The sequence below is a fragment of the Ambystoma mexicanum genome, chromosome 2p (genome assembly GCF_040938575.1).
Source record: "Ambystoma mexicanum isolate Mex_15411 chromosome 2p, UKY_AmexF1_1, whole genome shotgun sequence".
Classification (NCBI taxonomy): domain Eukaryota; kingdom Metazoa; phylum Chordata; class Amphibia; order Caudata; family Ambystomatidae; genus Ambystoma; species Ambystoma mexicanum.
In genome coordinates, this window is record NC_090923.1 from 636,494,526 (window position 1) to 636,507,757 (window position 13,232).

The 13,232-nt window shown below is 47.4% G+C and overlaps 1 protein-coding gene across 2 annotated transcripts in view; it reads left to right on the forward strand.

The window, feature by feature from the left end:
- LOC138566630 (acylamino-acid-releasing enzyme-like) overlaps positions 1-13,232 on the forward strand; it is a 1,701,869-nt gene that overhangs the window by 382,222 nt on the left and 1,306,415 nt on the right. For both annotated transcript variants that reach the window (XM_069644170.1, XM_069644171.1), the window contains exon 5: positions 2,757-2,847. In XM_069644170.1, the coding sequence (XP_069500271.1) occupies positions 2,757-2,847 (91 nt within the window). The remainder of the gene's footprint in view (positions 1-2,756; positions 2,848-13,232) is intronic.

The following is a 13,232-nucleotide window of genomic DNA, read 5'->3' on the forward strand; positions in this document are numbered from 1 at the left end:
GTCCCGGAGGCAGTCTCCGCTGGCGGGGTCTCTGCCGGCTTGGCCAGAGTCGCCGCGATCGCCTCGATAGAGGCCTTTGCCTGCTGGGTAGGGGCCTTCACCACCTTAGGTGCATCCTGGGCTGTCTCCTTAGGGGGAGGGGCGACGCCTTGCTCCCCCCTCTCCCGAGATCAGATGGGGCTTCTCCCGAAGCTTACCCGGGGTCTCGGACTTCCTCTTCACCGGAGCGCTGGCTCGTGGTTGACGGTGCCGGGGAAGGTGCGCCCTGCCTGGCGACCGAAGAGCCCGACCTTTCGGCGCTCACGGAGCCAGCGGACTTGCGGTGCTTGGCCTGGTGTTGGGCCCCCATCGCCGGGGCGCCCGCACAGGACTTAGAAGCCCGCTCGGACCCTTTCTTCTTCTTCTCACCCGTTGAGCCCTTCTCCAACCAGCTGGTGAGACGAGATCGACGGTCCCTCATGGTCCGCTCCAACAAGTTCTTGCAGAACTGGCAGTCCTTCTCTACATGAGTCTTGTCCCCATGAAGACAGTAGAGGCATCGCGAATGTTCGTCCTCCTTAAACACATTCTGCAGCCCGCATCCAGGGCAGCTGCGAAACAGCTTGGGTCCGGGTGACAAACTCGCGTCCTGGGCCATCTCGAAGTAGGCCGCGAATCTTCTGGAATCCTCCAAGAGGTTGATTTGACGAAATCTTCACCCTTGAGGGGCGTAGGAAAATCCTGCAACGGGTACCCGTTAACGGGAGTAGAAACGGTGGAGCTTGAGGCTCGATTAACCGAAAAAATTTGAAAATTCACCTGAAAAAGCGCGAAACACGCAGTAAAAGCTCGAGAGCTGAGCACGAGGACTCCCAACACTTGAACATGCGGTAAAAATCTGAAGATGGCTGCCAGAGGCGGGGCTTAGGGAGATGGCAGTCATTGGCTGTGGTCAGTATGACGCAGAGATCAGTGATTGGTTACTACTACGAAAGACAGATCAGAAACGAAACTGATACTGATTTTTTCTTTACCGAGGATTCCCAGCCTGACGACGGGGAATATTCATGAGCATGTGAATCCATGCCAGACCCATGCTGGAGAACAACAGTTACAGGTAAGTAACTTGTTCCTTCTGTGCTCAAGTCCCTTTTCCCATCAAAGTTTCTTGATTCGGAGGGCCTGATGTACAAAACAAATATAGAACGTTCTTTTGTTCTTATAATTATGATTTGGGTGTTTCTCCCTGGATCACCCTCGGAAGACTCACGGTTCACCCTGGATCCCCTCAGCTGGGTTCAGATCCCTTCTTCTGATTCAATTAGTCTCCCTCAGCCGGGCTTGGACCAATTGCAGTTCACTTTATACTTATCGAAGACTTTCGAATGTACCCAGATACCCTTAGGTCAGGCACACTATATAAATAAAATAAACAAACACAGGGTTTAGCTCAACCCGTCACTGGACCACTTCTATACAAAGTTCCTTTTTTACAATGCAATTGCTATTCAGTTAGATACCTTTCAGATACCTTTGAATGAGCACCCACGTGGCGCCTGGCCACTCTGTACCCAGTATCTTATTTGGCTTTTTCAAAGTACATTCACTTGTTTGCGCCTCTCATCACATGCGTGTCAAACACTGTCCTGTGGATTCTTCATACAATGTTGCCGCTTGCAACCGTGGTTCAAACACAAGCTGATTTCGTATTGGCTTCTCTGACTCACCGGCTGTGCTGTTTTTACTGGCGCTGCTGTCTTGCAGGAGCCAAGGACAGTACCACAGCAGCGATCGGTTCTCCCAGCTTGGGTTATCAACACAGGAGCGCCCGGGATACCTTTGATAGACAGTGTCGGATAAATCAGCATCAGTTCCCAGTCTTAGGCTTCTCACTTTCCAAGGCTTGTGAAAGTAATGGTTTCTAGAGGTCAAGGGCACTTCCCTTCTTGCAACCCTCTCTGGTTTTGCCGCCTTTCTCCTTGTGTTAAATCGCCATCCAGGAACTGCTGCTTTCTCGTGTGCTTTTCGTCACTCAGAGTGTGCTTTCGTGCTCAGCCTTTTATCTGTGTGGGGAAGTGTGTTGGGAGTCAGGTGTGTGTAATGATTAGTAATTGCCTGGCCTTGCCTGACCAGTCTGTTGGGACATGTCAGGTATACAGCTCTGGTGTTAGTCCGTTGTCGCTCACAATAAACTATCCGTGAGAAAGTGTTTGTGAGAAAGGGGATGGGGGTGAACTTCTAGGTATCCTGCCTGGTAGAATGGGGAAAAGGTGTTACAGGGAAGGGGATACCACGGCTCACCCTTTTGTGTCCCACTTCCCCTTCACGAAAACCTCTCATCCAGGTGATCCTCCCGCACTGGTCCACCCCCAGGAACTGGATCCAATAGCGATGGCCATGTCCTGGCCACCTGGATGACAGATCCCTGAGGACTAGCGGGTGAGACACATTCAGGAATCTCACACTCCCCACTGTTTACATTTTATTTTTACATTTTGTTATATTAAACGTCTCTTTGCTTACGTATGTATAGTCTTTAATGTCTTTTAAAATATTTATGTATTTTAATTGTATAGCTTCCAATGCATCCTGATGCATGTTCGCACCTGCAAATCCTTTTAATTAAATAACAAATACTATAAAGATATTTTTAACCTTTTAAGCACTGCATATGTTTTTGAAAGGTTGCATGGCAATGGCAGTAACCTTCTAAGAGCAACAATTTTTCTTAAGTCAATTTCCTCAAGGTGCATTTTTATCCTGTCTTTAAACTGCAGGTTACTAAGCATGGAATCTCCCTCTGGTGCTCTAAAAGCGGTCATCCGGGAGACCAAGAACAACAAAGGGGAAGATAAGCAGTTTCTTGAAGTGAGTATATGTGCATTTATTGCAGCAGACTTTAAAAGCTATTACCAATTGCCTGTGTGAACGTGCCTGGACTCTGCTGGACATCAGAGTGCTGCCCTGTCCTGCTGCTGCTGTCAGTTTCTACCTACCATTTTTCCTTCTGATGATTTTTTGTTTTTCAAGCGCAATCCGCAGCCCATTTTGCCCACCTCTTACCCTTCCATGTGGGCCCTAATCGGTGTTCCAACCTGCAACACCTTACACTAATGGGAAACATCCAGGGCATCCCCTGCCCCAGCACCTGTCTGCCTGGAACCCCGCCAAATATCTGTCCCTGTCAGATGAGGGTAGGGACTGCCTACCAGGGTATATGCCAGAGCCAGTCACTATCCCTTGCCCCTATAACTATTTGTTTGCATGAAATACCATCATCTTATCAACCCATGCCTGCACTGCACCATTTTGGCCAGTGTCCTTCTTTGTGTTTCACACAATGCTCAATGCCAGCAGCCATTACAATGGAGCAGCCAGTGGACCACCAGAGAGGGGAAGAAACATGAGCGAATGGGAAGCCAAAAGAACTATACAGCAGCCTGAACGTAGCTGGGCACTAATTGACCCACTGCAGTGGAAGAATCAGCATACAAATGGAGCGAGTATGATGGCACGACCCAGCTAGGCCGAACAACCGCCACACCGCCAGTACAAGTTGGGGCACGGAATGTCCAGCAAGACTCACTCCCTAATGAACATTACACTCACCTGCTTGGGCACCACGGAGTATCCCCCGCTTCAAACTGTCATTGTGCACCAGCCGAGAAGGACTCACATGAATATTGGGATATTGACTGTTGTGAACTGCCATTGCCAGAGACCTTATGACCCAATTATGAAAATACTAAAAGATGACAGGAGTTAAGATCATTTTTAAAAATTCTGATGCTTGTAGCAGCTCCCCTGGGTAACCAGCTGATGCGAAGGGACTATGGAAAGGGATGGAGGAAGTTAAAAGAAGGCAGGATGGTGTGGGTTGTTTGGGTGAGGTCAAGGGAGGAGCACAAGGACCAAGAGGCCAGGTGGAGGAAGGATGGAGCAGAGGAGCATGGAGGAGATTTATTGCCAGAGCGCATGGGGTGAGGTATTTTTTGGTGGGAGAGCGTTACTTGTGTTTCAGTGAGCGTGAAATGTGTGTGTGTGTGTGTGTGTGTGGAGAGTAACAAGGGATTGAACAAGTTCACCAAAGATAGTAGAGTGAAGTGGGTAGTTGTAGAGGGTAGTTGCAGCAGTAGAGTGGAGAGGGGAGTAGAAATAGAGTAGAGAGGAGACTGAGAGGAGAACCAGTGAGTAGGATCAGAGGGTGGAGGGACAGAAGATTTATTAGGAGGAAGGGGAGTAGTAGGAAGATTGGGAGAGTGACAGAAAGACCTGGGTAATGGAATGGTAGATCATGGAGGATAAAACCAACTCTGGGCCTGTGTCTGAAAGGCAGAACACCCTTTAATTCTATTTTAAGTCATCTTAGGCAGGCTTCCTCTGGATTGTTCCTAGAGAATGTTTAGATATAACAGACGTTCTCCTTTAGGCCATCATCTGGAGCCATTCAGCTTGTAGACAGTAGGGGTTAATTATGCATAGTGGCATCCCAGGGTTGAGGGATGCCTGGGTTAGGGAGGGAATGCCCATTTCAAGCCGAGAAAGGGACAGCCCTTTACGAGCCCCTTCAGTACTAAAATACGTGACGGTCTTCAAGAGTTGGTGTGTCCTTGCTGCCATATCAAGGCACATGTCACAGATGGCCCTTAAGGATACACCAACTCTTGAAGACAGTTCTTAGGTTTGTATTAGTAGAATTTAAAAGCGGCTCGCTAAGGGCTTCCCCAAACTCTTTTGTTTAGTGCGGGCCATACTCTCCCTAGCCTAGCCTTCCCTCATCTCTACAGATCGGTAACCCCTACTGTCCAAGATTCTGCCTGTCTGGTGGTTATGGCAAAAGGGCAAAGACCCTTTTTAAGTGTCTCCCTCTGGGACAAGTCTAGACAGTCCTTAACATTTTCTCCCAATGCAGTGTAACGTAAAGACCACTGCCTTCCAGACATTCTTTCCTCCCTTGGTTCTTTACATACACTTATTCTCAGAAGTTATATCCTTCTGTCTACTCTCCTTCCCTTCTTCCTCCCACTCTCCTCCGTCTCTCCCTCGCTCACTTTTCCCTTCTATCCCTCCTGTGTTCTTTCTCTACTCTGCTGCACTTTCTGCCACTAACCTTTCCCTCTCCACACTACTACTACATGCCCCTCTCCACACTGCTACTACTGCACCCCCGCTCCAAACTACTACTGCTACAACCCCCTTTCTGCACTACTAATCACTATACTACTACACTCTATCCACACCTTCTCTCACTTTTACTCCCTCAGTCACCTCATTCACTCCATTCTCTCCCTCTGTTAGACTCCCTCACATACCTTGCACGCACACTCAAACGCAAGTACCACTTTCTCCCATCAACCAATTCCTCTACACCATCCTTCCTCCAGTTGGTATCTTGGTCCTCCTTCTCCTCCCTTGACCTCACCCGAATAATCCACACCTTCCTGTTTCCTGTGCCCGCTTTTATGTGCCTCCTTCCCCCTCCATTGGCTCTCTCCCCAACCGGGTTACCTGGGGAAACCACTGTCTTTCCATTCCCCAGGTGAGTTGTTACAGGTAAGCAAACACATAAGAGGTGTTAAGCCCTGTCTTCTTCTCTTATGCGCGCCCACAGGGTCCAGGCAATGTTGCCCTCTGTAATCACATTCTATGTTACAGTTTGTGTTGGGTTTCTCCCGCTTGTTTGAGGTGCCTCCTTGATAGGATGGCCACTCTGCAGCCCTATTGCACCATATACTCTATGAAGCTGGAGTCATATTTCTTGTGCTGGTCCATGTTGTGGCGCGTGTTTGCTCTACTAGACTGTTGATCAGGTTGCTCTGAGGCACAGTAGCTCCTCACTTTCTCTCGGGCACGTTGTTCTTCTTTTACTGCTAGGCATGCTGGTTGTTGAAGTCTGACATGACAGAAAAGAGATTGTTCGGCATTGTTCAGTACAACAGGCATGGGGGCAAGAAAAGGTGGTACCCGTTTCATGCAAGCAGGCCGAAGTACAAGGCACAGGGATTGGGCTCCTCCCAATTACCACACCCCACCTCTGGGGCAGTACTGGCTCTGGTGAAAACTCTGGTAGACCACCGATCTCAGGTTGAGAGGGATCCCCACCCCCTCCTGATAGGGTCTGGTCTTTGACCCTGTCACAACAACTAGTTAAGGAAATATTACGGCCTAATCTTTCTTTATTCTACCCATGTAACCCACTATGTTGGCAGTGATTCAATTTCACAGTTAGATGTTCTGATTGCTCCATCATTCCATACACAAGTAAATGCACCAAGTCCATGGAGTCATTGTGCTGCCAGTTTAATCCCAATGCATAGCTAGATCAATCTCGTAGTGATACTGATGACTTCATTGCATAGTTACTCTATTTTCATTGTGCTACCAGCAAAACAGCTGTATAGCTGGATTGTTTCCTTGTGCTACCAGTGTGAATCCATCGCACAATGCTAGACTACTTTCTGTTCTTCATCCATTTTTATGCAAGTGAATCCATTGGTTTGCATACATAGCTAAAATAAACCTGTGTCCGTCTTTTTTTTTTTTTTACACAGCATAATTAGAATATTTCACTGCTCCATTCACAGTGTTACAGGTGAAACCACCTTAGTGTTATATAAACCTAATTTCAATGCCTGGCTAGAATATTGTGATGGGTCAGAAATGCGAGACAGACGCAACGATATAGATTTCTCAAAAGTTGCCATTTTATTAAATAAAAAGGGTGAGATAAATGCCTATCTTTCCCTAACCAGGATAGCCCTGCCTGGAAAACTAGAACTAAAACAATGACCTAGTGTCGGACTTCGCTGTACGCTAGCAACTATATATGCGCCAAACACGGGGCAAGATGGATTTCTGAGGGAAGTAGTTGGGAAACTGGAGGGATACGCGGAAGGGGAAATCATTCTGGGGGGTGACCTAAATATGGCGTGGCATCCGGCTGTAGATAGGAACTTGGGTAGCGGTCAGGGTTTGGGGGCTCCTTCGAAACGACTCCGACAGTTAATGAGCCACTTGACACTGGTAGATGTGTGGAGAGAGCGCAATGCTCAACAAAGTGGTTTCACCCACTATTCGTATGTTTATGACTCAATGTCATGAATAGATTACCTATGGGTGACGACAGTACTGTTGGGGAAAATTTTGAACATAGAAGGCGGGCCAATATCGATATCTGACCATGCCCCCTTGATGATGGAGGTGAAAGTGCCACACAGACACACGGGACTATGGAGATGGAGGCTTCCGCAGGAGGTCCTACAGGACCCGCTACTTGGAGAAGAAATCAGGGGGAAGATACAGGAGTTTCTAGCCATTAATGACACGGGTGAGGTAAGGTTGGGAGTTGTCTGGGACACTCTGAAGGCGGTCATAAGGGGGCAATTTATTTTTTAAAAAAGCGACTAAAGATAAGCAGAGGCAGGCTTGGGAAAGAGAGCTGGAATTTTTTTTTACTGACATACAAAGGGAATGTACAATAAATCTGACGCTTTCTTTGAGAAGGGTCATGAGGCACGTGCAGGGACAGTTAGATGTCCTACGCACGAAAAGAGCAGAAATGAGCCTTCTGCGTCTCAGACACTGGTACTACGCTAAAGCCAATAGAGCAGATAAACTGCTCGCGAGACAACTACGCGCACAGCAACAGAAGGGGATGATCAGGGCACTTTATAATAAGCAGGGGGAAAGGCTAACCACTACCACTGAAATAGGAGAGGAGTTTAGAACCTTCTATAAATATCTGTACTCCACCGAGGGGCCGAACGGGGCCGATCAGGATAGCTATCTCGACTCTCTCCCACTGCCACAAATATCCGAAAAGGATAGGGATTTGCTGGACGGCGACATAAGGGAGGAGGAGGTGCGCTAAGCAATTAAGAGTCTACAGACGGGCAAAGCCCTGGGGCCAGAGGGCTTTACTGCAACCTTCTACAAGTATGCAGAGGATTTGGTTCCATTTTTAACCAAATTGTATAACTCCTTTAGAGAAGAGGGTAATGTTTCGCCGACCATGAATGAGGTGAAGGTAGTTGTTTTTCATAAAGCAGGGAAGGACCCGACCCCCGCCAGCTCGTATCGCCCAATTGCCCTGATAAATCAGGACGCCAAAATCTATACTAAAATTCTTGCCATTAGACTGTCTCTGTTGCTTCCTGAATTGATCCATGAGGATCAGTCGGGTTTCATTCCGGGCAGGCAGGCACATGACAGCTTGAGGCACGTGGCACACTTGGTGGAGAAAGTGGGCATACAGGGCATCCCCGCATCTCTCTTGGCGGTCGATGCCGAAAAGGCATTCGACCGGGTGGAATGGTCAATGCTATTTAAAACATTAGAGCGGATGGGCTTCGGAGGCAGCTTTCTCAAGATGATCAAAGCAAGTTATAATACTCCCTCGGTCAGGATAGCCGTCAATGGGGAGATCACGGACAGGGTAGACCTCTCCCAAGGCACCAAACAGGGATGCCCCCTGTCACCGTTATTATTCGCCATTTCTCTAGAGCCACTGCTAACTAGAATACGGGAGTCAAGTGTGATAGAGGGGATAGTGATGGAAGGGGAGGAAGCATAAAGTGGTTGCTTATGCTGATGACATGTTGCTGATATTGGGGACCCGGCCCGCACCCTTCCGGAGGTGATCAAGGAGTTCGAAAAGTACAGGGCATTAGCGGGTCTAAAAATAAATGGGGGCAAGTCAGAGGTTCTTCCACTGGCAGGGGACATGGGGGAGCTGAAGAGGGAAGCCGCGGCATTGGGTTTAAGTTGTGCGGATAACGGCATAAAATCTGGGCATCTCCCTGACGAGGGGGGTGGAACACATGTATGGGGCGAACTTCCCAGAGCTACTGGGGGAGATTAAGAGGGACCTTGAGAGGTGGGAACAACTGGTGATATCGTGGTTGGGGCGGGTGGCTGTGATTAAAATGTCCATACTACCGAAGCTGCTATAATATTTCCAAGCCTGCCCGACAAAGATCCCCAGTTCCTTTTTTAGGGCACTGACTCAAGCAACCACTTTGTTTATATGGAGGAAGAAGACCCCGAGGATCTCGAGGGCGGTGTTAACGGCCCCAGTAGAAGGAGGGGGGTTAGCCCTCCCGCACTTCTATAAGCACTATCAAGCGGCGCAGCTGTGGGTGCTCAGAGAGTGGCTGGGGGAGGTGCAGCAGAAGGTGTGGGCCGTACAAGACCGGGCGGTAGCAAGAACTCCCCTGCGGGAACTCCTGTGGAAGGATAAACGGCATAGGCATGTTAACTTGCGAGTGAGTGCGGTAATGAAAGCCCCCCTCGGAGTGTGGGACGAACTGACGAAGTGTGGTATATTGTCAACGGTGCCGGGTCCCTTTTACTCCCATGTTTGGGAATTCGGTCTTCCACCTGGGAATGGGGAAGGGTACGTACACAGACAGGGAACTAGCGGGGTGCACGGAAATAGGGGAAATGATGGAGGGTACAGAAGTCCTATCCTTTGAGAAGTGTGTGGAGAATTGGAAGATTAAAAAGGCAGACAGATTCAAATATGAGCAACTAAAGCATTGGCTGAATACCCCCCGATTAAACAGGCGGCTACACTGGAGCTTTCTCGTTTCAATACTTTTGCAATAACCAACCCAGGCACAAGGAAACTGGTGTCCACTCTCTACAGGTTGATTGTCTGACATGATGAAAGGGTCAGTTGGCCATATATGGGGAAATGGGAACAGACCCTGGGGGGGAGCCCATAAGCAGAGAGCACTGGGAAGTGCTGTGGAGTGAAATTCTGAGGCTGACTCGCTCAGTGCAGATGAGGGAAATGTGGGTCAAGGTGATGACGCAGTGGCATCTGACCCCAGCGAGACTGCACGTGATGTATCTTCGGGTGTCCAACCAGTGCTGGAGGGGTTATGGAGGAGTGGGCACCTGGAAGCACGTGTGGTGGGATTGTAATAAGTTGCAAGTCTTCTGGGGGGATGTAAAGGCAGAACGTCAGAAGATGTATCCAAAGGTTGCACTTATGGGGGAGAGAGTGTGGTTGTGTGGCCTTAAGGACGCTCCAGCTAAGGAATTTAGCAGGGCACACTGGAGATGTTTTATAGGCCTGCTGATAGCGGCTTGGGCGGCCATAGCCCAAAACTGGAAGAACCCGAATCCCCCTCTGATTTTCAACTGGTTGCAAAGTGTATGGACACTGATTACGATGGAAAAACTCTCATACTCCCTGAAGGGTAGGAATGACCTCTTTGAAAAGTACTGGGGAGAAGTACTGGAATACCTCCAATCGGACTACATGGTGCAATGGTGCCCGCACAACATAAGAATTCTGGACGTATAGAGGATTTCGAGAGTAACTTCCAGCGGGAGGAGGGAGGGGGGAGGGTAAGGGGGTAAGTTGGTGGTAAGTTCTACTGCTGTTGAATGTTTTGAAAATGAAAATAAAAGTTTTTTTAAAAAAATGACCTAGTGTCCAAAAGTATCTGACCCTCACACTAGTACAAACAACAAAATAATACAAGGAATGTCTGGCTGGTTTTGGTTCTACAAAATGGTATACCAATTCAAACTCAAAGGTTTTCGAAAGCACTCCTTGTGGCCAGAGTTGGACTCCCATGCCCTGGATGAAGTCAGGAATACTTTGAGCAATGTTCAGTTCCAATAAAGTTCTGTGCAATATCAAGGTTCCATTGAACGTAGCACAAACGGTCTCTTCCATTCACTGGCTCCTTCCACTTGGTAAGAAATGTCTCTTTTACAAATGCTTGGTCACAAATCAAAACTGTTATTTTCCAGAGTCTCTTGCTTGGCAATATAAATGTCTCTTCCTTGAAACACCAGTTCATAAATCAAGAAAATTGTTCTCTTCACAGAGGCCAAGAGATTATTAGCACATCAGTTCTTCAAAGGAAACTCTTTTTGTCAGGATAGCATAGCAATGCAACAGTTCATCAAGAAAGGTGATATAATGACCAAGTTCGTTCCAACACACCTTTTTACCACAACCACAGTGTTTCAAACGATATTCTTCTTTCCTGGTCCACTCACCTGTTAGGACTAACTACTGCTGGTCCCTTTCATGGTGTACTCGCCTGCCAGGATAAAAACTCCTACAACTACAATTGTGTTCAGTGGTAATGTTAGCTCCAAGATACTCCACACCAGCATGCCATGTGAGGAGGTTTGAACAATAAATGCTTCTAATTAAAGTCTCTTGACTCTTGACATTATGGGTTATGGCTCTACCCTGTTGGGTATTTCATAAATGGGAAGTTGTACCCTTGTTATCACTGTAACACTCTTCTATAGCCTCTTGGCTGTTGGCACAGCAGGATACAAGCTTCTCCCCATTGGCATCTCATATAAGAAGAGTTCTTTTCCTGTAGCCTTTGTATTACTGTCTTGCTGTTTTGACTGCTGGCAATGCAGGTTACAATTATTCAACCAATTGGTATCCCTTATCGGCAAAGTTGCACCCTTGTCTGCCTTATTCAATTTCTTTGGTATTCAAAATGATTTGGTTCACTCAAGAGTCTTTTGTGGAGCACCCCGGGGTCACCTGGAGTCTCGGGCCAACTCGCCAGTCTTCCTCAGCGACTCCCTTTTATTTGCAATGCTGCAGCGGCTCATATCTGTTTGCCTGCACGACTGCCAACTCCGGCCTGTTTGCCGCAGTCGGCGCAATCCTTCAGGTTTGCTCTGACAGCTCTGGTAGACCTCCGACTCTGCTTCATTACGGGAGCAGGTCACGACGTGTTGGGAGCTCGTCTCCCAAACGGCGTGGCTTTCTTCAAAGCCGCTTCCAGCTGCGCTCACTCTGCACGGCAACGCAACTTCTCCCATGTAGGCCTCAGCTGGTGCTTCCTCTGCCTGCCCAGCTTCATCCGCATTTAAACCTGCTGCTGCCTCTGCTCCTGCCACTGATACTGCTTCTGCCTCCTCCTCTGGCACTACGACTGCTTCTACATCTCCTTCTTCCTCTTCTTCTTGCACCTGAAACTCATTCTGCCAGTTAAATGTTCTGCTCAAGTGCTTCATACCATAGCAACTAGACTGCTCATAAAGATTCATGCTATCTGTAATATTTATCAACTTTGAGTCCCTGTTCCTCGTCTCAGTACCACAGGCACTAGGAGTTCTGAAGTCCTTAATATTTTTGTTCTATTGACTTTTAGTTTTCTTAAATTTGTGGATTGAATGGGATATTGTAAAAGGTGTTGGTTATTTACCCTTGGGTTCATGACCTCAATATAAGGCGGAATCATAATAATTAGAGGTTGTTATATTCACTTCCTGAACCCCTAATGTACCAGTTTGATGCTGTTTGTCAGACCTTTCATAGTCTGTGTTTTGGGTAGTTCCTAGGAGAGGGAATTATACACTGAAAGCATGCCATTAGGTATTTGTGTATTATGGGACTTTCATCCTCAGAAGAGGATGAATACTATGTCTCTCCTAGCGGAGTCACCACTTCCGCTTTACAGCTGTCTCTTCTCATGTTATCCTCCCTCATGTTACCACCCCCTGGGTTAGCATCAGGTAGCGGCTGTTTTCCCGGATGTATACGAATTGTTTGTTTGGCTATTGCTCGAATTACAATTGACCTTTTCACAATTGACCGAAACCCCCCGCAACCCACCACCCAACCCAAACCCGCCCCAAACCCTTCTATATATATACATATATTTATATATTACCAAAGCGAGATATATATATATATGTGCGGTCAATTGTGAAAAGGTCAATTGTGACCCTTTAAATTCGGTCAATTGTGCATTCGAACAATTGCAAACGAACAATTCGGGTAATACCGTTTTCCCCTGGCCACATGGGAGGAGACTTTAGGCTGAGTTTAGTGATGACTCCACAGGACTTCTCACAATACCATATTGCTCCCTTTCTGTAGGATACAAATGTCTCCTTACAATGCATAGGTAGATTAACTTTGTGCAGCCAGGTGAAAACAGTGTTAGACTGGTTTCCTTTCAATGTGATACAAGTGAAACCACTGCATAGTTTGATTAATCTTGTAAGTGATACTTGTGAATCCATCAAAATGATCAGCCTGATTTCATTGTGCTACTTGGAAAGCACTCTTAGCTGGATTATTTTACAGTGCCACTCATTGTCATACAGGTAAAACACAACTCAGTTGGATGGACCTCTTTCTATGACAAATTAATTCATTGTATAGTTAGACTAAGTAATTGGGCTGGAAATTGCATACACTGGTTGATTGGTTATTTTCGGCTCACTGTGCTTTAATTTGCGGATGCTTTTCT